Raw genomic sequence first — 27,263 nt, forward strand, 5'->3', positions numbered from 1 at the left:
CTGGCAGGGCGGTTCATTCTTATGAATTGGAAGGCTCCCTACGTTCCCACTCATTCTTGTTGGGTTGGGGACGTGCTGCATTTTATGCAGCTGGAGACAATCAAGCTTACCCTACAAGGCTCCCTACCCGAGTTCAATAAATTTGGCAGCCCTTTTCAGAATATATAGATAGCATTCAAATTACACCTCCTGACTGAAAAACCTCTATCTCTCCCCTCTTGATTTAGTATTGACCTTGACCTACCCACCTATCTGAACTTTGTATATTTACACCACAACCTCTCTTTTACCATAACTTACTTAATACCCCTTTTTATATATATATATATATATATATATATATATATTCCTCCCCTTTTATGTTTTTACTTATATATTTATGTATCTTTTAGTTTGTTCGTTGGTATGTTGTTGCTTCTTAATCTCTCTTTTTGTTGTAAGTGTGAAGCTCCATGTGTTGTATTGAGATGTACCTGTGTTTTGTTTGTGATATGCTACCATACCATATTTGATTTGTTAACCTGAAAAACCCATAAATAAATAATAATAAAAAGGATCAGGATTAAGGATCAGGATTAATGATCAGGTTTAGAGATCAGGGTTAAGGATCAGGATTAATGATCAGGATTAAGATCAGGATAAAGGATCAGGATTAAGGATTTATTATTATATTTGACACCAGTCCCACCCACCTCTCCAACATCCAATCAGATTAGAGATATGATGTCATTGATCAATATTAGCTCTCTGGTTTCTAGATGTATTATGAATAGTCTTCAGTATTCATGTTAGTGTGGCAATAATATAATTTATTAAACCGTCAGATGTGGCTCTGCTTCAGATTCTCACTCTTTACTGGGTTGGCTTTGAGAACTCACTGAAGTGGCCCAAGCCTTGAAACCAGGATCATCATCATCATCATCATCATCATAATCATCATCACGTGGTTTCATTCAAACTGCATCATATCCATCACATCAGAGCTTTGTCTGTCTGCCTCATGAAAAAAGTTAAGTGTTCCTAATATTTTGTCCAGTCTGTGTACATGTCCATATATCACCAGAGGGGTCAGAGGTCAGGGTTCAGCGTCTGGCTCACGGACACTTGGACAGAGGGTGCATCCCAAGTCTCTTAAATTGCATCCACGTTTCCCTCACTTGCATCTTTTCCTTGTGTCTTAGTCCCTCCCACCGAGGATGCATGGAGAGACGCAAGGAAACCATGCGAGGAGAGAGGAAACGAGGAAATATGTTTTTAGAGAAATGAGACGTCCTTTCCTCTGAAGCGTCATGTGAAGCGGCGTCCGTTTCTGCATGACAAAACGGGTTGTGGATGAAATAAACGTAAATTAGGTTCCCCATGTTCTTGCATTAATGTTATATATCAAAAAGCATAAAATAACGGGCACTTACACTTGTACTGTTTGACTTGTACTCTGCCATCTCGTTCAAATTTGCCAGGTGTAGGGGCAGAGTAATTAACGTCATGGCGTTCAGCTGAAAGTCTTCCTGGAAGGCTGCTCTCATGTCTCCTCGCTCATAGCTCCTCAGAGCAGAAATAAGAGCTTTGGCACGACCTTCAAAATGGCGGACCAGAACGACTTCCGGTTGAAGCGAGGATCGAGGAGCGAGGAAATTTCAAATAAGAGACTTGGGATGCACCCAGAGAGGGGAACGAACCTATGATTCAACAGACTAACAATGTGTCAATGTTGAAATATAGAACTGATTCAATAATGTTCAATGTTCACTGCTTTTAAGCAAGCGCAGGTTACCCCGCTGCTAAAGAAACCTACATTCAGCCCATCTCAGGTTGATAATTACAGGCCGGTTTCACTACTCACCTTCCTTTCCAAGACACTTGAGCGTGCGGTCTTTAATCAAGTCTCTGAATTCCTTTCTGAGAACAACCTGTATGATCCTAACCAGTCTGGCTTCAAACGCGGACACTCTACCGAGACTGCGCTCTTGTCTGTAGTGGAAACACTGCGATCAGCTACAGCTGCCGGTCAGTCCTCTGTTCTAATGTTGCTTGACCTATCGGCCGCCTTTGACACGGTTAACCACCAAATCCTCCTCTCCACACTCACTGAGCTTGGCTTCTCAGGATCTGCTCTCTGCTGGTTTGAGTCCTACCTTTCAGGGAGATCCTTTAGAGTGTCTTGGAGAGGGGAAGTGTCTAAATCCCACTGCTTGTCCACAGGGGTACCTCAAGGGTCAGTGCTTGGACCCCTTCTCTTTTCAATATACACCACCTCACTGGGTGCAGTGATCCGCTCACATGGCTTCTCATACCATTCATATGCTGACGATACCCAGCTCCTCCTGTCGTTCCCGCCAGACGACCCCACAGTCTCGGCACGGATATCGGCACGCCTCGCCGATATCTCGGCTTGGATGAAGGAACGCCACCTTCAGCTTAACTTGTCAAAGACTGAGCTCCTTGTCATCCCAGCCAGTCCCTCTGTACAACAACAGATCAGTATCCAGCTCGAATCAACTCAGCTCATGCCCACAAAGTCTGCCAGAAACTTGGGTGTCATGATTGATGACCAACCAACCTTCAAGGAGCATGTGGCTTCTGTTGCTCGGCCATGCCGATTTGCTCTGAACAATATCAGAAAGATCAGACCCTACCTTTCTGAGCATGCAGCACAACTCCTGGTACAGGCTCTTGTAATATCACGCCTTGACTACTGCAACTCCTTACTGGCAGGGCTCCCGGCATGTACGTTCAAACCTCTGCAGATGATCCAGAACGCGGCGGCACGTCTGGTCTTCAACCAGCCCAAAAGAGCACATGTCACTCCGCTGTTCATATCCCTCCACTGGCTCCCAGTTGCTGCCCGCATCAAGTTCAAGTCCTTGATGCTCGCCTACAAAGCGGAAACCAAAACGGCTCCACCCTACCTGAGCTCCCTCATTCAGGTCTATGCTCCCTCCCGCTCATTACGCTCTGCCAAGGAGCGGCGCCTGATGCTGCCACCACAACAAGGCCCTAAGTCACTAGCCAGACTCTTCTCTTCTGTGGTTCCGAGTTACCAAACTCCATTCGATCCGCAGAGTCCCTCTCAATCTTTAAGAAAAGGCTAAAGACCCAGCTCTTTAGCGAATACCTTCTCACCTAATGGACCGTGTAACCAAACCAACCAAAAAAAAAAAATATATATATATATATATATATATATATATTTATTTGCCTCTATGCACTCTATGCATTGCCTCATAGCACTGCCTTGTAGCACTGCCTCATAGCACCTATGTCCTCTTTGGATAAAAGCGTCTGCCAAATGTGAAATTGTAATTGTACTAGTAAACTGAAAACACAGGCAATGGTAGCCGCCATATTGGTCTGAAGTAAACGTTGCTATGTTTACAGACATTATCCGTACAGACACAGTGGTAATTTACTCCGCTCTGCTCCAGTGTGACCAGACATATTCACTCTCTCATTCATAAATTCGGTTGTCACTACCACATTCTCGCAGTGTGTGTCAAAGGTGTCAGCTGCTGCCTGAAAATGTTGACATGCTAATTTTCTTTAAAAAAATTAAAACATGTCCTCCTAGGTTAGAAAATCAGTGTCTTTTTTAATTTAAGTTTAAGTTTTGTGGCCTGCCTGGCCAACTAAGGTGTTTGGAGAATGTTCGATCAACCATGTTCAGACATTTGCACAAATTGTAAAGAGGACATCCTTGTTTAGACATTTTATTTTAATTTACAATTTGTTTCATTTAGACAAGCATCCGCTGTTAAAAGCTGATTTATTTTATTCAACAGATTCCATTATTTGTTTTTTGCACTGACATATATATAACAAAGAAAGAAACCATTATAAAATAAACTGTAGGAATAGGTTAAACTTCAAGTTGAAAATATTGTTTTTTTGACATTTTATGTCTAAGCAATAAGCAAAGAATCTTCTACAGTCATCATTTGTTTCCATTTAAACTTTGTTAAAAATATCGTCATTGTATCAAACCGTGAAGCCTGTACCGTGTATCGTACCGAACCGTGAGCTGAGTGTATCGTTACACCCCTATTAGAGATATAGCCAACTTCTACAACAAACTGAGCAGCAACATGACCAGCAGCTCGTCTCCACTCTGAGGCTGCTGGGACTTTTTAACAGTCAACAGCCAGTGCTTAATTTGTAAATGATGAGATCCCGGAACACCAAGTGGTCGATGTTCCCACGAGTCGGTCTGGAGGGAAAAGGTTCCAGAACATATCAAGACAATTGCGCATTGGAGGCACGGTGGTGCTCAGTGCAGCCATATACCTTACTGTAGACCAACAGCCTGAACATTACTAAATGACCGACTATATGACCTTATAGCTCCGACTACTGGGGACCTATAACAATATTTTATTATTGCATAGGCTACATAATGCTGATTTTTACAAGTAGTAGACTAAAGATATGACCCACATAGGCTACTATGAGACATCCTAATCATACATAAAGGAACCTGCAATGGCTTCAACCATTTACCAGAGAAATTCTGGTTTGAGTAGTTACGCGTCAATATTCAATACAAATACTTTCATAGGATATCAATTTTGAATGTAGGAAACAATGTCAGTGAATAATACAATAAAACGTGTCGTGGTGCAGCTAGAAGTCGGCCTGACTGCGACACTCAGCTGGACCGCGCCGGGTTTGAAATGTCCACATTGATGTGGCTTACAGCCCTTCACGTCAACCAATTCTCATGTTATTACCAATTATTTCTGGACACTCAACATAACGTGCAATTGCCCGCATATTTACCTGTGGAATTTACAGGCCCGCACTCCAAATTTTCTGTTTCGCAGTCATCTATGCAAATATGAATTTTGATTGTCCCAGCAGAGACCTAATAGATTACAGAATAGGCTAACACGTTTAGAAACAAAAAAAATCATGCTTACCATGTCTAATTTTCCAAAATAGTCCACACAGCGGACATATGGGCAGCAAATTCAACTTTTAGCCAATGACGCTGTCTGAAGTTTACCATAACACACTCTGCAGAGCAGCTCACTCATGTGTGAAGTGATTACTATGCGCTTGTTGTTACTTTTTAATAGGGTAATCACTTGTCTTCATATGGAAATGAGACAGTTAGGTTTTTGGAAGGGAGGGGAAAAGAAAGAAGAGTCAACTATTGTGATTATTACATGGCAGACAAAAAACCCCCAAAACCTTTCATGCCACCAGGTGCCGGGTCCACGCAAATAGGTACCGGAATGCAGGTAGTCCAAAACTGCGAGGTGCTGGATCCTGTTCCGGCAGGTCCCCCCTGACCTCCAGGGAGGTATGACCTGTCTAACATCTGTATGGGACCTGTCTAATATCTGTATCGGGCCTGTCTAATATCTGTATCGGACCATCTAATATCTGTATCGGACCTGTCTGTGACTGTCTGTAGCAGCCAGTATGGATTCCAGTCCTGACAGCAGCCTGTCTGTTGCTCTGGATGTCTTTGCAGTCTGTCCACACTGTGTATTTCTGTGGATCTGCCTGTAGGAGGCGGTGTGTCGCTCTGTTAGCTGGTGTGTTTCCAGTCATGTTAAAGACACGGCAGACCGGTTTCAGCAACAACATTTCTCCTCCATCAGGGATGGAAGCGACACTCAGACTGTCAGGTAGAGACAGAGAAACAGCTGCTGATCCTTCTTCTCAGTTTGGCCTTCCTCACCTTCAGCATCTGATTTCTGCAAGTGTTCACACTGCTGACAACAACATGGAGACACTAAAGAGGGAGACGGCTGGGGTTTGAACCAGCAACCTGACACATGACAAACAGCTGCTGATCTCACTGAGCTACAAGCAGCTGTGAAGCTTCATCCATCACATTATTTATCTGTGTTCAAACTACTGATGATTACTGTGTGTGTGTGTGTGTGTCCCTGTCCCTCAGAGTCAGAGTCTATCTGCCCCCTAGTGGCCGTTAGGAGACTTTCACTCTCTCACAGTTGAAACTGCTTGTTGGAAAAGATGAAGACCAAACAATGTTTATTTAGGAGAAACTTTAATTCTCACAAACAATTACAAAAAACTAGATAGAAGTTTAGCTTGGAATGATGAGATGATAATAAAATACCAAATGTTGCTACAGAAAGATATTTCAACCTGTCAATCATCAACAACAGACTCTAAGATGAACAACCATAACTTGATTCTGTCTGGTTTCATTTCTCATTCATTTCATTTTCACAATAAAATGTCCAAGTTTTTGTACGTGTGTTGTTAAAACCCTGTTCAGTTACCCAACACACACAATACATATTATATATAATACATAATCAGACGTGGGATGTAACAAAGTAAAAATACTTCATTACTACACTTAAGTAAGATTTCTGTATCTGTACTTTAAGTTTTTCTTACACTGAAGGCTTTTTACTTTTTACTCACTACATTTTCAAAACAGACTCATTACTCTTGGGAAATCATCAACTGATTTTCTAAAATAAAAAAATATTTTCAGCATCAGACGGCTTCCATCCCGGAAGCAGCTGATCAAGAGGCAAATGTGATTGGCTGCTTGTTCAGCAAAGTGACACCAAAAATAATAAGAGAGAGAATTAACGTTAGTGAATTCAGCTGCTAGGGTTCGGGTTTGTGATCTGAGCTGCAGACTCTTTCTCATCTGGGATTCAGAGGAACGCTCAACAGAAAACCAGTTCAGAACATTAGAAATGACTTTTGGAGAACGACTTTTACTTTTATACTTTAAGTAAATTTAAGTCCACATACTTTTATACTTTGACTTAATAATAATAATAAAAATAATAATAATAATAATAATAAACTTTATTTGTATAGCACCTTTCATACAAGAAATGCAGCTCAAAGTGCTTTACAACAAAGAAATTACATGCACCAAGTGCTTCAAATAAAACTTGATAATAATAGTGAAAATAAGATAAAGAGGAGTAAAGAATACATAGAATGCATCTTCACATGAAAATAGCCATAGAATGAGCATAACATACGGTAAGATGGAAAATAAAACCCACTGAATAATAATAGTAAAAATATGAGGAGTGCATAACATAAGATGGAAAATAAAACCCACTGAATAATAATAATAAAAATAAAGTTAAAAGATAGAGTTCATAGAATGCATACAATCAAGTAAAATACAACATTTTAAACAACGTGCAAAGAAAAGAGTCATAGCTAGTTAAAGGCTAAAGTGAAGAGATAAGTTTTTAGCTTTCTTTTAAAAATATTTAGCGAGCTGGCTTCCCTGATATCTATAGGTAATGTGTTCCAGAGCTTTGGGGTGTAATTGACAAAGGCTGCATCCCCGACTTTCTTTTGGCTGCTGCTGGGAACCTCCAGTAAACCAGCAGCAGATGAGAGTAAAGGATTTGAAATGGTACTTGAACTTCTACCAGAGTAGGTATACAGTATATACATGTTTTTTTTAAATATAGACTTATTTTTGGCATTTTTATGTTGTATTTGACAGAGTTAGTGAAAGAGAGACAGGAAGGCATGAGAGAGAGGGGAGGACATGCAGCAAAGGACCGTGGGCCGGATTCAAACCCGGGTCGCTGCGGGAAGGACTGAGCCTGATGGTATGCGCTCTCTGTGAGGCACCAGGGCGCCTGCCAGAGTATATTTTTAAATGAGTATTTGCACTTTTACTTGAGTAGGGAATTTGTGTACTTCTACCACCTCTGCACATAATACATATAGCATACAGAATACACTCTATTAACAGACTGATGGATCATGTTTGATTCAGTGAAATGAGTAGGAAACCGTGAAATGTGTAGGTGTGTGTGTGTGTGTGTGTGTGTGTGTGTGTGTGTGTGTGTGTGTGAGAGTGTGTGTGTGTGTGTGATGCTGTACTGAGTGAACTATCATCTCAGCAGCTGTGTTTGGTCAGCAGTGTGAGTGTTTCTCTCTCCCTCCTCTATCTGACAAGAGACACTGAGGAACCACACGACTCAATCCTAAACCCAAACCCAGGATAGAGTGGTTCAGTGAATGTGGAGTGGAAGGTGTGGAGGTGGATCAGTGTGTCAGAGGAAACTCTGTAGAAGGACAGAGAGCCAGCAGGCGAGTCCAGATACACTGCTACTCTGTTAGAGACAGAGGAGGAGGGGATTAGTATGGCTGTTCGTCTATTCTTGTGCCAGGCAGAGTAACTATCATCACAGCAGAACAGACTCCAGGACTTTTCATTCTCTCCAAGCCTGTTGTTTTCACCTCCTCCACTCCTACTGTAAGTCACTCCTATAAAAGCCTCTCCTTCCCTCTTTACCTCCCAGTAACAGCGACCAGTCAGACCATTTCTACACAGCAGCTGAGGACGGATGTCAAATCTCTCTGCGTGATCAGGATATGGCTGCTTCTGTCTCACTGTCACCGTTCTGTTGTCTTCAGACAGGAAGAGGTTTCTGTCTGCTGTGTTTGGGTCCAGAGTGAGTTCACAGGCATCTGATGAGAGAACAAGACTCAATACAGCAGCAGCTTCTCATCTAATACACCTGTTGTGTTTATTATTGGTTGATTTACTAACAGATTGATTTTTCATTTCTTCATTTTCTTGATGACATCATTTACATTATCATCCATATTGTTTCATAGTAGGACTTGAATGAACAGATGTCACACATGAGCTTTCTATTTATATAGAAACCGAATGTGCTGCTTTGTTTTCATGAATCAAACTAAATACACACTTACACTTCCTCAGACCTGGTTTCAACATCTGGACTCCACCATGGTCCATACTGGGGGGGGGGGGGGGGTAAATAAAGTCAGACAGCATAATCTCTTTGATAATGAACAAATAACCTTTATAACCTTCCATATGAGTGATTTTCCAGACGCCGTCACTCATATCCTCCATTCAACATTAAACAATATTCCTCAGCTTCTCAGCAGCTCCGTTCACACTGAATTTATGAATCAGAGTGAATGTTCATGTTGGTACAGACTGGAGTAGAGCGGAGTAAACTGAGTCTGTACGGTAACAGGAGTCACTCCACTCCTGTAAATAATATCTGTAACCACAGTAACGTTTACTACAGACCAATATGGCGGCTCCCATCGCCTGTGTTTTCAGTTTACTGGACACCAGTAACACCAGTAACCAGAGGCGTCAGTTTATCCATCAGATTTCAATAAACCTCCACTGACAGCGGCGTGGTTTGCTCTTCTTCCACCTCATGAACTTGATACTTTAAAGAGACGCAACATTTGGCCTCAAGACACAGAACTGGTGGAGCAGCTGCAGTGTTGAGGAAACAGACTGATTGAAAATGTGAGAACGTCTCAACTCTTCCCTCCGTCTCGTTCAAATTAACGATGATAAAGTTACGTAACGTAACAAGCGGCTGTCTGGTCCGGTTCTGGTTCACAGTACTCAGACCGACCGAATCCGTTCTCAGATTCAGTATCAGGAGCGACAGCTGTATTTAGCCGCAGTGCGGACGCAGCTGGTCTGACAGAGAAAATGTGTGTGACTCTCAGCCTTCTAGCAGACGTTGCCTCTCCATACCTGAGAGAGTCCAGTCTCCAGTGTGGATCCTCCAGTCCAGCAGAGAGCAGCTTCACTCCTGAGGCTCCTGGGTGATTGTAGCTCAGGTCCAGCTCTCTCAGATGGGAGGGGTTGGAGCTCAGAGCTGAGGCCAGAGAAGCACAGCCTTCCTCTGTGAGCAGACAGCCTGACAGCCTGCACACACACACACACACACACACACACACACACACACAGAATCTCACACACACACACACAAACAGGCACAGAGAAACACACATACATTCAATAATATTGATCACAGCGGAGTTTCCCTCTTAAAACATAATTCTGGTTATTTTCAACCTGGACCTTGTTTTCCTAGTTTTAGTCATGAGGATTGATGGATTCAACATTTCATCACTTCGTTCACTGTAGAGTTTTACGTAGCTTCAGTTAAATTAATATTCCACTTAGTTTCAAAATGGACTTATTTATTTTACAGAATATACAGAATATAATCTATTGACCAAGATCAGATGCAGCTGGACCAGTTTGTAGTGAAGAGATTCAACAACAGATCCTGCTGCTGTGATTTTTAATTGACGTTTGGTACGAGTATTTAGTTGATGATGGGATCGCACACGATGGAAAGTTACTTTGTTTACAACATTGAATCAACAAAATAAGAGGCTTCAAAGTATTTCATACATGCAGACACCACTTTCAAAATACCTCTACCATTTTGACATGAAGGATCTGATCCCCATAATAAGAATCATTATGTGAAGGTCTTGCTTTGTAAGTCCCTGGTGTTAAACTAAACTCCAACTTGTGGTTCCCGATGTCGCCACCAGGGGTAATTGGTGTTATTTACATTGTTAAACTTGTACAAAAAACATGTCGCCCTTTATGATTATACAAAATATCAGAAAACAATATATATATGTCAAAAAACGGTGGGATCTCTGAAGACATCAGGTGGTCAGCCGTTCATAAATCAGACATACCAACAGTCTCTAAGTTTAAACATTCGGCTACTATATTCACACTGGAGCCCAACCTCAAGAGTCTCTCATTCATAAAAACACCGTCAGATTGCATTCCTCATTTAACCCATTAGGATGCAATGTATTTAAGGTATGTATCCAGAAACATTCCCTTTTCAATAAGGCATTTTTGTTGTTCCCCCCTCTGCGATTCAACCTTACTTTCTTAATGCCTGTACATTTGAAGTCCTCCAATCTGTGTCCTTTATTTAAAAAGTGTCTGGCAACTGGGGATGTGATGTCTCCTCTCCTGATGCTACTGCTATGTTCCTGAAGTCTGACGTTAAGCTTCCATGAGCTTTGACCCACATAGTATTTATTGCATTTACAAAAGAAAAGATATATAACATTGGTAGTGTTGCATGTGATGAGTGATTTTATTGTGTATTCCTTACCGGTATGTTGATTGATAAACCTGTTGGTTTTCACCATATACAGGAAGTACATGATCTGCACATTCTTTTCAACTTATATGATCTAATAACTGGATACCGCACCGAACAGTCTGAGCGCAGCGGCCGTACTACGATTACATGTACTGCTATTTAGAACCAAACAGCATCTTTACTGACAGAAGAGAACACAGCGGAGGGATACCATGTAAGAGAGACAGCTCCTGTTGGGGAGACCGGATCTACTTTATTTTTAAAAACTAATTTTAGTGTGAACCAAGAACAGAAATGCAGTGTAACTACGGATCAGTTGCTGCTTTATTGTCTTCCAGCAGGATCTGTTGTTGAATCTGTTCACCAACGAGTTCAATGTCAGTTTTCAGGAGGTTTTCTCCTCATTCAAACTCTACAAACTGGTCCAGCTGCATCTGGTTCTGGTCAGTAGTTTATATTCTGGTCTTCATGGCGGTCAGGTGCTGAATAACCCCCATGTTAAAACTAAGTGGAGTATTGCTGTAAACAGGTGCGCTGCTGTCCAACACACACACACAGCAAACACACTCTCCGGCAGCTGGAGCCAAAAGTGATTAAAACACAGAAACACTCTGCAGTGAAACGTCTTTAATCAGCTGCAACTGAACACTTATGATGTTTCACTTATAATCGTCCATTTGATATTTTTTAGGTTGCTCACACACTTCCTTGTTTACTTCACTGGCTGCTGGTTTTCTGCTACGTTCAGGTCAAACTGGAAGAACGGCTTCACTGCTTTGTTTCATTATTATTTAAATATTATATGACGTTATAGTGTTGAAAAATAAGACTGAGAAACCATTTCACTCCAGCTTTTTATTATTATTATTATTATCATTACTTTTATTATTATTATAACCACTATTTTAGTTTTATTCTGGCAGTAAAGAAATGTTTTAAATGGAAGTTGACTGATCTATTCAGCTTTTATTCAGGAGCAAAATTAACCCTTTAAACTTGACAAATAGAGATTTTACATATCGTGATAAAACTCGACATCGCCTGATATGAACATTTTTCTTGTAATAACATTTTTAGCTTCATCACCCAGCACTAATAGTTTGTTATTTATTATTTTGAGCTTTTGCACCTTTTGAACAGTTTTTCTGAAAAACAGATCGTAGCTCTCAGTGGAAACTCTTTGATTAAAAACAGTTACATGTTGGATTTACTCATTAATAAACTGCTCTGAAATCAGTTATTATAATACAAAAATTATCTTCAATATTAACAGCTGACCCCAGGATCAGGTTTGTGTTTTCATTTCAGTTCTGGACTCAGTTTGACAGAATCTGACAAGTCCTTTACTTCAGGTTTCACCAACAGAGGCAGTGAGGAGAGAAATAATGAAATATTCTCTCAGAGGAGAGAAAATAGAGCTGAATGTTGGTTTCTCAGCTGCTTTCAAAAACCACATCAGCAGGAAAATGTCAGAGAAAAATGTGCATGTAAAGCAGAACATGGTCTGTTGAACAGTAACAGTGATCCTGACCTGAGAGTTTCCAGTCTGCAGTGTGGACTCTCCAGTCCAGCAGAGAGCAGCTTCACTCCTGAATCCTGCAGGTCGTTGTTACTCAGGTCCAGCTCTCTCAGACTAGAGGACTGGGAGCTGAGAACTGAGGCCAGAGCTTCACAGCTTCTCTCTGACAGCTGACAGCCACTCAGCCTGAAGGACAAGAAGACATGTGGAAATGTTATTCTGTTATATTTAATGTAGAGATGCACCGATTGCAATTTTCTTGGCCGATTCCGATTTCCGATTTTTTAAAAGTCTGACCTGCCGATTCCGATTTTGGCCGATTCCGATTTTCTTTCTAAGAACTATAATTGACAGCACACACAAACATTTTTGTAACTTTTCTTTAATGGAAAATTAAAATTAAATTGTATGTTCATAATAAAACATTGACTATTAATAACATACATTTTCTCCAAAACTGCACCAGGTTACAGGACCTTCTCTCACTCTCACTCAAACAAATCTCAAAATAAAAAAGTGCTCCAGGTTACTGGACAGAGCTTTTTTGAACAAATAAAATCCAAATGAAAATGAATTGCAGTATATCCCACTTTATACTTTCCCGAAAGAAAACAGGTGCAACAGATCTATATAACAACACACGGACTATTACTATTATGGACTATTATACAACAGGTAGTTCCGACCAAGCAATCTGATTGGTCAACTAGACATTTAGAACGTGATCAAATCAGCATGACAGCACACCTAGCCGTGCTCATCACTAAATATTACTCCGCCATATTATCATACAATATATTTAAATATAACGCTACGTTAACTCTGTTCAGCCTTGATGTTACCAGACGCTCTGGCATCCTCCATCAGCTGTGCCGGTGAGTCGGTGACACGGCGCTACTAGCTTAAAAATACATGTGAAGTTCGCGGACATAGTAGCTAAATCTGTCCATGGAAAAATTATTTTTTTCAGCAGATATCTTAGTTACAACAAGATTGAGCTAGCAAGGCAGTTTTGTGTTTATATGTGTGGTATTTATTCAGTTTGGGAAATCCCGCGATCTCTAGAAAGCATTAGCTCAAGTTGGCTGGCTGACTCAACCGACTCAACAGGGACTAGAAATCGTCTCTGTTGCAGGTCGTTACTAAGGCTCCGCCTACTTGCTGGAGTAGTAAACTAGGTTCCATTACATAGGAGTCTACTGACGTGACTGATTGTTTTCCAGTTATTAGTCAGATCCCATGTATTTCCAGGGAAACGGAGATAACACTAGCAAAACGTTTTTTATTTTGAGAGCGAATTGCCCCACAATATGAATACATTTTGTTTGTATCTTTTATTTTGTTGGTAACTGTTGTATAATCGCAATATTACACTCGAGGGTGTGCGTTACCGTCATTATTGGCACGACAGTGATGCGATCAGGACCGAGGCGCTTGCGCCGAGGCCCGTAAGCATCACGGTAACGCACACCCTCTCGTGTAATATTGCTTAATTACAGCGGAGTTTTTACCGTTGTCTTAAATTTGACCGGCACAGAATCGGATATATGAGACTGATCGGCCGGTCACCGGTCATGGCCGATCAGCTGAAAACCGGCCGATTCCGGTCACCGGCCGATCGATCGGTGCATTTCTAATTTAATGTCATTATTGTATTATTTCTACTGACAGACTGTGTAAGAGCTTATCCATTTGTTTGCTTTGGTGTTTGTTTTTGGTCTAATACACGTTTTGTACAGCCAGGTGGCAGTTACCTGTAATGGAACTGCATTTATACAGGAAGGGTAATGCAGCCAGGTGTGCATGCCGGGTGAGGCATACAGTTTTTTGACCGTGGTCATGGCGTATTGTAGCAGTAGCTCAACTTTGGTTAGGCTACTAACTGTGAGTAATGATGTTTTACCTGGATGCAAGAAACTTTGTAAATATTCCTGAGCAATAAAAGGAGCAGCAAAAGCAAAGGTAAATGTCTGGACATTGTAATTGGTTTCTGCGCTACACAGCCGATACCTACAGCACGCGTCAGTTAATTTCGCCGACATGCAGCAATAGTGACTTATTGGAAAGCCACTATAGACTGCATTGATGAGGCCCTGGTCTAAAGCAGGTCCTGCTGGGAAACTGGTTTGATTCCCACTGGGCCGCCCATGCTAACAATGTATTCACACATGGCGCTGTAAGGTGACGAGCCATAAAAAAGAAAATAAAGTGGATATAAATTAGGAAACACTTCAAAAACAAGTGGATTTAAATAATAATATAAAATATAAACATGAGAAACAAGATGACGAGGTGAGGAGAGACAAAAAGATTACACAAAATTACACAAAAGCAAGTCAATAAAAGTGTGTTTTACAAAGAGATTTAAACATGATTGTGAATCTGCAGCCTCAGTCCCTCAGGAAGGCTTTCCACAGTCTAGAAGGCCTGAGGACTAAAGTGAAACCACCTTCAGTGTTGAGTCTGAACTGGGGGAAAGTCAGGAGGACCTGAAGATCTACTCTGAATTACAGCGGAGATCTTGAATTACACTGTGGAGCTCTTAGTCTTGACAAATTTGTATAGATGCACAGTGGAGAGCATACTGACCAGCTGTGTTACAGTCTGGCATGGCAGCTCCACTGTGGCTTACCGCAAGACTCTCCAGCGGGTGGTGAAAACAGCCCGGCGTATCACTGGGACTGCATTATTTTCTATTCTTATTCTTATTTACTTATTTTGTTTTTGTATTTTATGTCTAAAACGGTCTTGAAAGTGTGTCTCTTACTGTGTCTGCACTATGTTTTTATGTTTTTATGCTGCACCAGAGAGACTGGCGAACAAGACTTTTTGTTATACTGGACTAGTATAATGACAATAAAATTGAATTGAATTGAATTGGTTAAAATCTAGCTGCTCTATTCTGAAGCAGCTGGAGATGTGACAGTGAATTATGGCTGAGAGGAACAGAGAGAGGTGCAGTAATCTAATGACAAGATATCAGAGCATGGATGATCTTCTCTCAGTCACTGAGCTTCACTGCTGTGCATATGAAGCCGGATCAATAAAACTCAAATCCTCATGTAAAACCTGCTGGGCGACCTTTGCAGATTCAAGAATCCTGTTTTGAGAGAACGGACGTTAGTTTGGAGAAATGTGTCAAATGAACTGATTTTACCTGAGAGTCTCCAGTCTGCAGTGTGGACTCTCCAGTCCAGCAGAGAGCAGCTTCAGTCCTAAATCCTGCAGGTCGTTGTTACTCAGGACCAGCTCTCTCAGATGGGAGGGGTTGGACTTCAGAGCTGAGACCAGGACTTCACAGTGAGTCTCTGACAAGCTGCAGAACCTCAATCTGAATAAAGAATAAAGGAGTTGGACTTCAGAGCTGAGACCAGGACTTCAGAGCTGAGGTCTCTGAGAGTTCACAGCCAGAAAGTCTGTTTACAGATTTAATGTAAAATGAGTGATTAACAAAGCAGAGCTAAGACTAGCATACCAATCAAATTATCAAATTATTATTATTATTATTATTATTAGTAGTAGTAGTAGTAGTAGTAGTAGTAGTAGTAGTAGTATGCTGTATAATAATAATGACAATAATTTGTATTATAGAATTTGAAATTTTCCAAAAGTGGTTGATGTATAATATAAACAGAAACCAAACAGAAAAGAATACATACATGTAATTATATGAAAGCATTTCTGTAAAAAAGTGTAAAAAAAAAAAAAAGAATGAAAAATGAGAGATTTCAGCCTGAGCTCCACAGGCAGTTCAGGTCAAATTGTGGTAAAACAACTCAGTAAAACAGCCTGACACCATTAGAGTCCGGCTTCACCACAGATTTGGTTGGGGTTTAGTTACTTTTAAGGTTTTGAGCCTACAGCATTAAATTCTAACTTTCGGACTATTTACCACTTAGTTGACTCGTTCAAGTCGCTCTCTGTAATTCTGATATTTCTGACATGAGCTGAAGGCAGGAGAAGACGAGGAGGATCTTTCATAGATATTACACCAATAAAGAGTTGAAGTAAAGAATGAAACTCAAGAAACAACTGATCTGTTAGATCAGTAACTGTAATGTGAAACTGGAACAGTAATGACTTTACTCTGTTACAGGAAAAAGTAATGTGATTACAGTGACAGATTACTCTGTAACGTGTTACGCCCAACACTGTGTACCACTGCTATGTAGAACAACAGTTAATAGTGTGTATGTTTGAGGAACTGTTGGTATTCACATCAGGACTAACCGAGCCTTCCTGCAGTTCCTCACAGCTGGGATCAGTCTCTGTCGTCCCCCCACTGATGTGTTGTAGGCCTCCAGGTCCAACACATCCAGAACCTCCTCTGACATCTGCAGCATGTAGGCCAGAGCTGAGCAGTGGATCTCAGAGAGTTTCTTCTCTGATCTGGTGTCTGACTTCAGGAACTGTTGGATCTCCTGGTGTACTGACTGGTCGTTCATCTCCATCAAACAGTGGAAGATGTTGATGCTTCTGTCTGGAGAGGTATCATCAGTGTTCATCTCCTTCAGGTTGCTGATGGCTGTCTGGATGTTTTCTGGTCTGCTCTCTGTCTGACCCAGCAGGCCTCCTAAGAGTCTCTGGCTGGACTCCAATGAGAGGCCATGAAGGAAGCGGACAAAGAGGTCCAGGTGGCCATTTTTACTGTCCAGGGATTTGCCCATGGCTGTATTCAGGAAGACATCCAGGGATTGTTCACTGTCTTCATATCTACCCCAGTCTTCTCCCAGGAATGTCTCCAGTACCTTCTTATCCCTGTTTATGTGACAGTGGAACATGTAGACAGCAGCCAGAAACTCCTGAATGCTCAGATGGACAAAGCAGAACACCTTGTCCTGGTACAGCCCACGCTCCTCTTTAAAGATCTGTGTGAACACTCCTGAGTACACTGAGGCTGCTCTAATATCAATGTCACACTCTGTCAGGTCGGCTTCATAGAAGATCAGGTTGCCTTTCTCCAGCTGCTCAAAAGCCAGTTTTCCCAGAGAGAGAATCATCTCCCTGGTCTCTGTATTCCAGAGTGGATCTGTCTCAGCTCTCCCATGATACTTGACATTCTTCTGTATGGACTGAACCAGCAGGAAGTGGATGTACATCTCAGTCAGGGTCTTGGGCATCTCTCCTCTCTCATCTGTTCTCAACACATGCTCCAGAACTGTAGCAGTGATCCAGCAGAAGACTGGGATGTGGCACATGATGTGGAGGCTTCGTGAAGTCTTGATGTGGGAGATAATTCTGCTGGCCTGCTCCTCATCTCTGAATCTCTTCCTGAAGTACTCCTCCTTCTGTGGGTCAGTGAAGCCTCTCACCTCTGTCACCATGTCAACGCACTCAGGAGGGATCTGATTGGCTGCTGCAGGTCGTGTGGTTATCCAGAGGCGAGCAGAGGGAAGCAGTTTCCCCTTGATGAGGTTTGTCAGCAGCACGTCCACTGAGGTTGACTCTGTAACATCAGTCCAGATCTCGTTGTTCTTGAAGTCCAGAGGAAGTCGACACTCATCCAGACCGTCAAGGATGAACACAACCTGGAACTTGTCAAACCTGCAGATTCCTCCTTCTTTGGTCTTGATGAAGAAGCGATGAAGAAGTTCCACCAAGCTGCACTTTTTCCCTTTCAGCAGATTCAGCTCTCGGAAAGTGAATGGAAATGTGAACTGTATATCCTGGTTGGCTTTGTCTTCAGCCCAGTCCAGAGTGAACTTCTGTGTTAAGACTGTTTTCCCAATGCCAGCCACTCCCTTTGTCATCAATGTTCTGGTTGGTTTATCTCTTCCAGGTAAGGGTTTAAAGATGTCTTCACATTTGATTGTTGTTTCTGGTCTCGCTGGTTTCCTGGATGCTGTTTCAATCTGTCTGACCTCATGTTCAGCATTGACCTCTCCACTCCCTCCCTCTGTGATGTAGACCTCTGTGTAGATCTGATTCAGAAGTGTTGGGTTTCCTGCTTTAGCAATCCCCTCAAACACACACTGACACTTCTCCTTCAGATTAGATTTGAGTTCACGTTGGCACCAAGGAGCAAGAGTTTCTGAAAGAACAAACAACAACTGAAATCAGTGAGTGGGTTTCAGGGTGGATGTATATTTTTTCCCACTCCCACTCCATGATATCTCTTCAGCTCATCAGTAGTGGACAAACATGTTCAGACTGTGTGTGGAGCCCAGAAGAATTGTATAGATCTGATGCAGATGTGTACAGCATATTTACAACAGAGTTTGGAAATCTAATTATACAACAGGTAGTTCCGACCAAGCAATCTGATTGGTCAACTAGACATTTAGAACGTGATCAGCATGACAGCACACCTAGCCGTGCTCATCACTAAATATTACTCCGCCATATATTATCATACAGTATATTTAAATATAACTCTGTTCAGCCTTGATGTTACCAGACGCTCTGCATCCTCCATCAGCTGTGCTGGTAAGTTGGTGACACGGTGCTACTAGCTTAAAAATACATGTGAAGTTCGCGGATGTAGCAGCTAAATCTGTCCATGGAAAAAAACATTTTTCAGCAGATATCTTAGTTACAACAAGATTGAGCTAGCAAGGCAGTTTTGTGTTAATGTGTGGTATTTATTCAGTTTGGGAAATCCCACGATCTCTAGAAAGCATTAGCTCAAGTTGGCTGGCTAGAAATCGTCTCTGTTGCAGGTCGTTACTAAGGCTCCGCCTACTTGCTGGAGGAGTAAACTAGGTTCCATTACATAGGAGTCTACTGACGTGACTGATTGTTTTCCAGTTATTAGTCAGACCCCATGTATTTCCAGGGAAACAGAGATAACACTAGCAAAAAGTTTTTTATTTTGAGAGCGAATTGCCCCACAATATGAATACATTTGGATTATATCTTTTATTTTGTTGGTAACTGTTGTATAATCGCAATATTACACTCGAGGGTGAGCTTTACCATCATTATTGGCACGACAGTGATGCGGTCCGTAAGCATCACTGAAGTGCACACCCTCTTGTGTAATATTGCTTAAACATCTCCCATTTGCCACCATTTCCCCTCTCCATCATGTTAAACCTGTTAAAAGCCTCTTACTGCTCTGCAGAGAGTCAGCCAGCTCCTCCTGCTTCATTCTCCTCAGGAAGTGCAGTGTGATCTGCAGAAAAGCCTCTCTGCTGCTCCTCCTCTGCTCTTCCTCCTCACCATCCACATCCTCCTCATCCTCCCTCTGCCTCTCTAAGCATTCTGAGTAATCTAGACTCAGAACCCTCTGGAACCTTTTCAGCTCATTCCTCACAAAAGGGACAATGTTCTCCTCAAGAAGCTGGAAAAGAACATTGCATAGATTAAAGTTTCATATTAAAATCATGGAACACAACATCAAATCCATCTTGCAGGGTTTGAAAGCCCACTGGTCTAAAGAGTGCAGCATGGAGACTATTATGACTAGTTGTGGTTGTTTTGGATTTTTCTTTGTAGCTGTAGTTGTTGTACATTTACACACCATAAATATGGAGTCCAGGTCTGTTTGATGCTCCTGGGCAGACTGACCACTGGGAACCTCTGACCTCTCCTGGTGGACTCTGGAGAAAACATTAAGTATTAGGTCTCCAGAAATACACACACACACACACACACACACACACACACACTGGCGCCTACACCATTAGGCAAGTTAGGGCCCCTCTACTTTTAACCCCTTTTAAAAGTCAAAATTTTGTAAAAATCTAATATTTAATCTTCAATCTCTCAATCTAAGTAAAATATTTGCTCTGTCTGCAGTTAGATAGCATAGTTGCATTTGGATTGCTGCACCCCCTTTCCAATCTAAGTGGTATAGTCCAACCTGTCTGCACTGCGTACCACAGACGATGGGACGATGCAGTCGTGAATGGAGTGACAGCAGCAGAATTGTTTGAACCATGAAACAACAGCTAACATTGCACATGCACATTGTGATCTTCATTTATCTAGCTAGCTAACAACTGTTGTTTTTTTGAGAGTAAGCTTAGGTTGGCTAACGTTCCGTGTCGTGTTCTGTGTGCCGAAGGTCTCGGTCTTTCTCTCTGAAACTGTGTTTAACATTTGGAAAGCTGTCTAGTAAAGTGAGATGTTTTTAACAGATTATTGAAGATGATAGGCTGCTGTTAGCAGTGTCAGCACAGCAGAGCAACAGGTAGGATGCCAAAGCAAAAGGAGAGTGTTAGAGAAAAAAAGAACTGTGATATTCAATATGAATTAACCCTAACCCAAACCCCCCCCCCACCTTGTTCGGATTTTGCACATTTACACAAAGTTAGGCACCCATGCACACACACACACACACACACACACACACACACACACACACACACACACACACACACAGGTTGTTAAAGGTGTTGTGTTCTGTCATGATGAATCCTGGCAGAAACACAAGGTGAACTCCACTGTAAATGTTTCTCTGGAGAGTCTTTCCCAAAGCAGGTCGTAGCACTAAGTATATCTTCAAGTCATTTGTTGTTAATTTCACAAAGCTTTCCTGAAAATACTCTCAACTCCAGCAGCACATGAAATGTGTCGTTCATCTAGTCGTGAGACTTCAAGTGTCTCTGCAGGAGCGGTGAAGGTGAGATCCTACAGCAGACAGACTGTTGGACCTAAACTCTGAGCTCCACAACATCAAAACCATAAGAGGCATTTCCTTTTGTCCCAGACCTTGCTGTCAAAATATATAAATAATAAATAAATAATGTTTTGAAAGAGGAAACTAAATCAACAGAGTATGAAGGGCCGGACCAATTCATGACTTGATTCCTCTTCTCAGGAGAGATGGATAACAACAAACATCTGTTTTAAATTCTTACCTTTGCTCAGCAGACTGCTGTCCATCTTTGAACTCAATAAGGCGATCAATAGACTGATCACTCTTCATGGACACACAGCTGAGTTCAGGGGAGTCTGGTCTGTCCTGCTGGATCCTGATAGAAACAGGATTGACAAAAGAAGGGCAGTTTTAACCTGAAGTGAAGCAGGAGTTTGACTCCAGTTCAATTTTTTTATTTATTTTTTCATTTTTATTTAACCTTTATTTAACCAGGCAAGTCATTAAGAACAAATTCTTATTTACAATGGCGACCTGGCAAAAGGCAAAGCTTCTTGAGGGAGGGGGGTAGGGGCTAAAAAGAAAAGACAGCAGCACACATTCAAACATTTCCAACACACCCACTACTTACATACAATCACAACAAGCATTACGTGTGACAACAAGCATTACATAAATGACATACAGTCTAGCACACAAGCAGCTAGCAGACAACAGCATCAGGCAATACAGCAGCAGGACAGGAGTAGCATACACAAGCAGTAAGACAAACAGGCAAAGAGAGGCAAGAATATTCATGGGAAATCTCAGAACCAGATCGAAAATCTGAGAGAGGAGAGTGAATTGGAAACATTCTCCTCTTCCTCAACAGCTGCTATTGTAGCTGACTAACTTTCTCTACATGAAAAAGGTTAAAAAAACAAGAGCAATTACATATTATTGTTAATATCTTACTCCTGTTCAGAGGGGATTTGTTTTTTTAAAAAGCTTTGTTAATGCTAACATTACATAGTAACATTATGTTGACTTACTGTGTTTCAGAAGGATGTTTATCTTTAAAATGAATAGGTTCAATCATAGACTGGTCACTCTTCATGGACACACAGCTGGGTACAGGGGAGTCTGGTCTCTGCTGCTGGACTGGGCTTCAACACAACAGAAAATAATGATGGGTTAATGATTTCACTGCTGAGCTCTGAGATGGAGAACAGTCATGGACAGTTAGAGATCCTCATCTTACCTCTTAGCTTTGGTCTGGCTGTCATGTTCCCCAGACAGAGTGGTTTCAGAGGGAGGGAGCCCCTCCTCTCTCTCCTCAGACTGACTCATAGTGGAGCGAACACCTTTACACAAACACACCCGACATGCTGTTAGCTGGACTGATTCACTACAACAAGGTTTCATTACAGGATAGATCACTTCTGGTGTTGTGATCATTCCTGACTATAAAATTACAAATATACACTGAGTGTTGGATTCAACAAAATGAATCCAGTTAATGAAGAAAACGTCAAAAAGACAAATACTGACAAGACAAAGACTGTTTGAAGTATTAAGAGAGCCTTGGCTAACAGAAACACGAGCAACACGCTGCACACAGCACAATAAAAAACTCCAGTCTGGTATCTGTTAAATGTTGTGACTGAGTCTTAAATAGAGTTTTACAGCTCTGAGTTGTTTCTCATACTACTTTTATAGTCAGAAATTTCCCTGGTTGTGCAGATCAAAATGGATTTTGTCAGTTGTAATTGTCTTCATTCAGATTTTACTGAGACTCAGATTACTTACTTACTGACTCAGATTTTATCAGGACAATATGAAACAGTGAACCCAGTATTGTGTATTGAACCATCAGCTGAATGTATGAATGTAGAAAACAGCAGGAAGACCTGCTCTCTCCAACAGATGAACTGAGCAGGTTTATACAGACAGGAGGATTTTTCAGCCTTGGGGACGACTGAGACTTTAAAGGTTCAAAAGGTTTTAGTGTGAAAGGGAGTGAACCTCAGTTTTGTGGAGGTTGTAGTCTTTTGTACACAGTGTATCAACAGAGACACAACATGTATCTGAGCTTTCACACTAGTTCTGACACTTCCTGCATATTTCACCAATGCAGTGAATTGAGATGACACCCTAACTAGAGTTTATCAGGTTTCTACTAAAAGTCACGAATAAAACAAAATGTTCTTTATGGCCACAAAGAGAACAAATGTTGGATATTATGGCACTATGAACGCCATCTGCAAACAGCAGGTGATTTGAAAGACTTTAGCAGCTTGTCTTACAGCAGTCGACTATACAGTCACATCATACAATGTCAGCCGGTGTATTCATCAAACAGTAATGTGACCTTGGAAGATGTTTGCCTGGTGAATTCACATCCAGAGACGTTCTGCCTTCATCTGTAGAGGAAACACTGACAGAGAAGACGCTGCTTATTCTCCTTCATCAGTTCTGGGTGTCTGTGTTCATTTGATATGAGGCTGCTGTCACTTCCTCATAACTTCACTATCAAAGTCTAGAAACATCAGTCTGACACTAAAGGGAAACCACAGATCAGGTGATGGAGACATTAACCACATCATCTACAGTGAACTAAACAACAGACCAGCACACACAGATGTAATGATGGGGGAGGAGAAATGTATAGGCCTGTTGCTTTAATAACAGAGCGAGAATGAGAGTGTGGATCTAAAATCTGTCTGACGTCACACAAAATGAAACGTTTCTTGCTGAGATGGAGAACGTGACAGGAAGTTAAACTCTTCTGTTTGAGATTTTACTGTCTTTTGATGACCTTGTTTTACTTTTCACTTTATTTTCTGTGACATTTCTTGTATTTTAACGTCTGTATTGTTTTATCTTTCATATTTGTCTTCCTTGGCCCGGTCTGCCTGCCTTGGAGCAGCAAGTCAGTGAAAGCAGCCTGGTTAAATAAGCAAATATAACACATGAAAAGATAGTTTCCACAACATCATTAATGTTGAACTAGTGTGATAAACCTTATTTTAACTGGTGTTTTTGTTAAGAAATGGTCAGAAAGCTAGTGAGAGGCAAAGGGAACTGAAGGTTTTTCCCTCAAACCTGCAGGCAGAAAGCAACACAGAATAAAATACACTGGAAACTGTCATGGAAACTGATGGTTACAATACCTTTTGGTGGAGAAAATAATCTGCGACACGACGAGAGAGAGGGAGAGAGAGAGAGAGAGGAAGCGGAGAGAGAGAGAGAGAGAGAGAGAGAGAGAGAGAGAGAGAGAGGTGTGGACTGGTTCAGAAATATCAATGTCTCTGTTCTTGTATTAAATCTAAAGCTTCTTTCCACAGCATGTTTCGGTCTAAACTGACATGGTTGAATCTGTTCTAGTCTAACTTCACCTGCCATCTAAACAATGTGAATTATTACATGCACTGCAGTTCTAGTGGTGTGTATTGGTTTGGCTGCTCCATTGATTAGTTGTAATTATAGTTACATTTCACACCGACCTGCAATGTTTAATCTGACGATGCTAACAGGCCAACTGTGTGTGTGTGTGTGTGTGTGTGTGTGTTGGTCCCTCCCTGTCCCTCAGAGTCAGAGTCTATCTGCCCCCTAGTGGCCGTTAGGAGACTTTCACTCTCTCACAGTTGAAACTGCTTGTTGGAAAAGAAGATTCCAAGATGTTAAGAAGGAAAGAGCTAGTACAGACTCAAAACAGTCCAAGGGACCGCCAGGCAGTGGTGCATTGGTTTCTCAAGGAACTTGTGGGCATACAGAAGCCGGAAAGGATGATTGTGTCCTGTCAATACTGCCCGTCAAGGTTAAGTCCAGCAAGGGAGACACAGAGATGTAATGATGGAGGAGGAGAAATTTATATCGCTTTAATAACAGAGCGAGAATGAGAGTGTCGATCTAAAATCTGTCTGACGTCACACAAAATGAAACGTTTCTTGCTGAGGAGGAGAACGTGACAGGAAGTTAAACTCTTCTGTTTGAGATTTTACTGTCTTTTGATGACCTTGTTTTACTTTTCACTTTATTTTCTGTGACATTTCTTGTATTTTAACATCTGTATTGTTTTATCTTTCATATTTGTCTTCCTCCATGGGTGGAAATTACCGCGGGGGGTCCGGACCCCCCTTCCTGGGAAAAACAGAGAGTTGTCCCCCTCAATATATCATTGTAAACATAACTATATAATTTTAAATAATATAATAATATGCATTGAAAACACTTGTGCTAATTATAGACGCAAAACAATGCGTTTTTAGGTTTCGAAAGATTGCTTCCCCCCCTCATATGCCTCACAGTGGTTTGGTCCACTGCCCGAACCCCCACACACATGAACCCCCACACACACGAACCCCCACATACACGAACCCCCACACACATGAACCCCCACACACACGAACCCCCACATACACGAACCCCCACACACATGAACCCCCACACACACGAACCCCCACACACATGAACCCCCACACACACGAACCCCCACACACATGAACCCCCACACACACGAACCCCCACACACATGAACCCCCACACACATGAACACACATCAGCCCTCAGGTTTGTGGAGGTTGTAGTGTTTTGTACACAGTGTATCAACAGAAACACAACATGTATCTGAGCTTTCACACTAGTTCTGACACTTCCTGCATATTTCACCAATGCAGTGAATTGAGATGACACCCTAACTAGAGTTTATCAGGTTTCTACTAAAAGTCATGAATAAAACAAAATGTTCTTTATGGCCACAAAGAGAACAGATGTTGGATATTATGGCACTATGAACGCCATCTGCAAACAGCAGGTGATTTGAAAGACTTTAGCAGCTTGTCTTACAACAGTCGACTATACAGTCACATCATACAATGTCAGCCGGTGTATTCATCAAACAGTAATGTTACCTTGGAAGATGTTTGCCTGGTGAATTCACATCCAGAGACGTTCTGCCTTCATCTGTAGAGGAAACACTGACAGAGAAGACGCTGCTTATTCTCCTTCATCAGTTCTGGGTGTCTGTGTTCATTTGATATGAGGCTGCTGTCACTTCCTCATAACTTCACTATCAAAGTCTAGAAACATCAGTCTGACACCAAAGAGAAACCACAGATCAGGTGATGGAGACATTAACCACATCATCTACAGTGAACTAAACAACAGACCAGCACACACAGATGTAATGATGGGGGAGGAGAAATGTTTCCTGCCGAGGTGGAGAATGTGACAGGAAGTTAAACTCTTCTGTTTGAGATTTTACTGTCTTTTGATGACCTTGTTTTACTTTTCACTTTATTTTCTGTGACATTTCTTGTATTTTAACGTCTGTATTGTTTTATCTTTCATATTTGTCTTCCTTGGCCCGGTCTGCCTGCCTTGGAGCAGCAAGTCAGTGAAAGCAGCCTGGTTAAATAAGTAAATATAAGACATGAAAAGATAGTTTCCACAACATCATTAATGTTGAACTAGTGTGATAAACCTTATTTTAACTGGTGTTTTTGTTAAGAAATGGTCAGAAAGCTAGTGAGAGGCAAAGGGAACTGAAGGTTTTTCCCTCAAACCTGCAGGCAGAAAGCAACACAACTAATTACTAACTACTTCTACTTTTAGTAGATTTAGATTTGAACACAAACACACTAACACTAACATGTTGGAAAACCGTTAGAAGAGCGTTGAGTTGTGTTTTGAAGCTACACATCCGGTTTTCACACAGACAAACCTTTAACGGCTGAGTTGTAGATTTCCTCTTGTTCTAGTCTAAATAAGCTAACGGCAGGCGGTAACAGTCACATAAAAGATCTGCTGATAGAGTCAGGAAAGGAAAATACACTGGAAACTGTCATGGAAACTGATGGTTACAATACCTTTAGGTGGAGAAAATAATCTGCGACACGACGAGAAGTGAAAGTGAAGCTAAGAGAGAGAGTGAGTGAGAGTGAGAGCATACGCAGATTATGAGACAAAGGCAGAGATACCTACAAAGCCCACCCCCCCACCTCCCGCACTACCACAACAGGATATTTTTGCAACAAGTACAAGTACAGACACGTATATGCAGAGGCAGTCGCACAATATCACCTGAAGCTCAACTCTGGATTTACAGCTCAATATTTACAGTCAAAGCCAACAGCATGTTACGTTTAAGTCACTTCTAACAACTGAATGCCCTTGTAGCAGAACCAGGTCTCCACAGCCCAAATGGATCTTTTCTACGGTCTTATCTACGAGCCACATTGGACTGCAGGCCCAGATTCACACACACACACACACACACACACACACACACACACACACACACACACACACACACACACAC

General features: G+C 41.6%; 1 protein-coding gene across 3 annotated transcripts; it reads right to left on the bottom strand.

The window, feature by feature from the left end:
• Nucleotides 1-6,027: 6,027 nt before the first annotated feature.
• Nucleotides 6,028-26,855, bottom strand: LOC139641086 (NLR family CARD domain-containing protein 3-like). 3 transcript variants are annotated; one of them, XM_071515329.1, is made up of 14 exons: nt 26,812-26,855; nt 25,855-25,920; nt 23,313-23,378; nt 22,203-22,305; nt 21,994-22,107; nt 21,225-21,338; nt 19,883-19,961; nt 19,474-19,702; nt 16,651-18,451; nt 15,578-15,751; nt 12,433-12,606; nt 9,509-9,682; nt 8,692-8,738; nt 6,028-8,442 (listed from the first exon to the last, which is right to left on the bottom strand). In XM_071515329.1, the coding sequence occupies exons 4-14, from the start codon at nt 22,289-22,291 to the stop codon at nt 7,916-7,918; spliced, it is 3,522 nt and encodes a 1,173-aa protein (XP_071371430.1). In that variant the 5' UTR covers nt 22,292-22,305; nt 23,313-23,378; nt 25,855-25,920; nt 26,812-26,855; the 3' UTR covers nt 6,028-7,915. The 3 variants fall into 3 exon arrangements, with proteins under 3 accessions (XP_071371430.1, XP_071371429.1, XP_071371431.1); XM_071515328.1 differs by lacking the exon at nt 26,812-26,855 and having other exon boundaries at nt 25,855-25,980; XM_071515330.1 differs by lacking the exons at nt 12,433-12,606; nt 26,812-26,855 and having other exon boundaries at nt 25,855-25,980.
• Between the last annotated feature and the right edge of the window lie 408 nt (nt 26,856-27,263).

The sequence above is a fragment of the Centroberyx affinis genome, unplaced genomic scaffold (genome assembly GCF_046629955.1).
Source record: "Centroberyx affinis isolate AG114_WGS23_722 - 3 ecotype Tasmania unplaced genomic scaffold, CSIRO-AGI_Caff_v1 ptg000340l_1, whole genome shotgun sequence".
Classification (NCBI taxonomy): Eukaryota; Metazoa; Chordata; class Actinopteri; order Beryciformes; family Berycidae; genus Centroberyx; species Centroberyx affinis.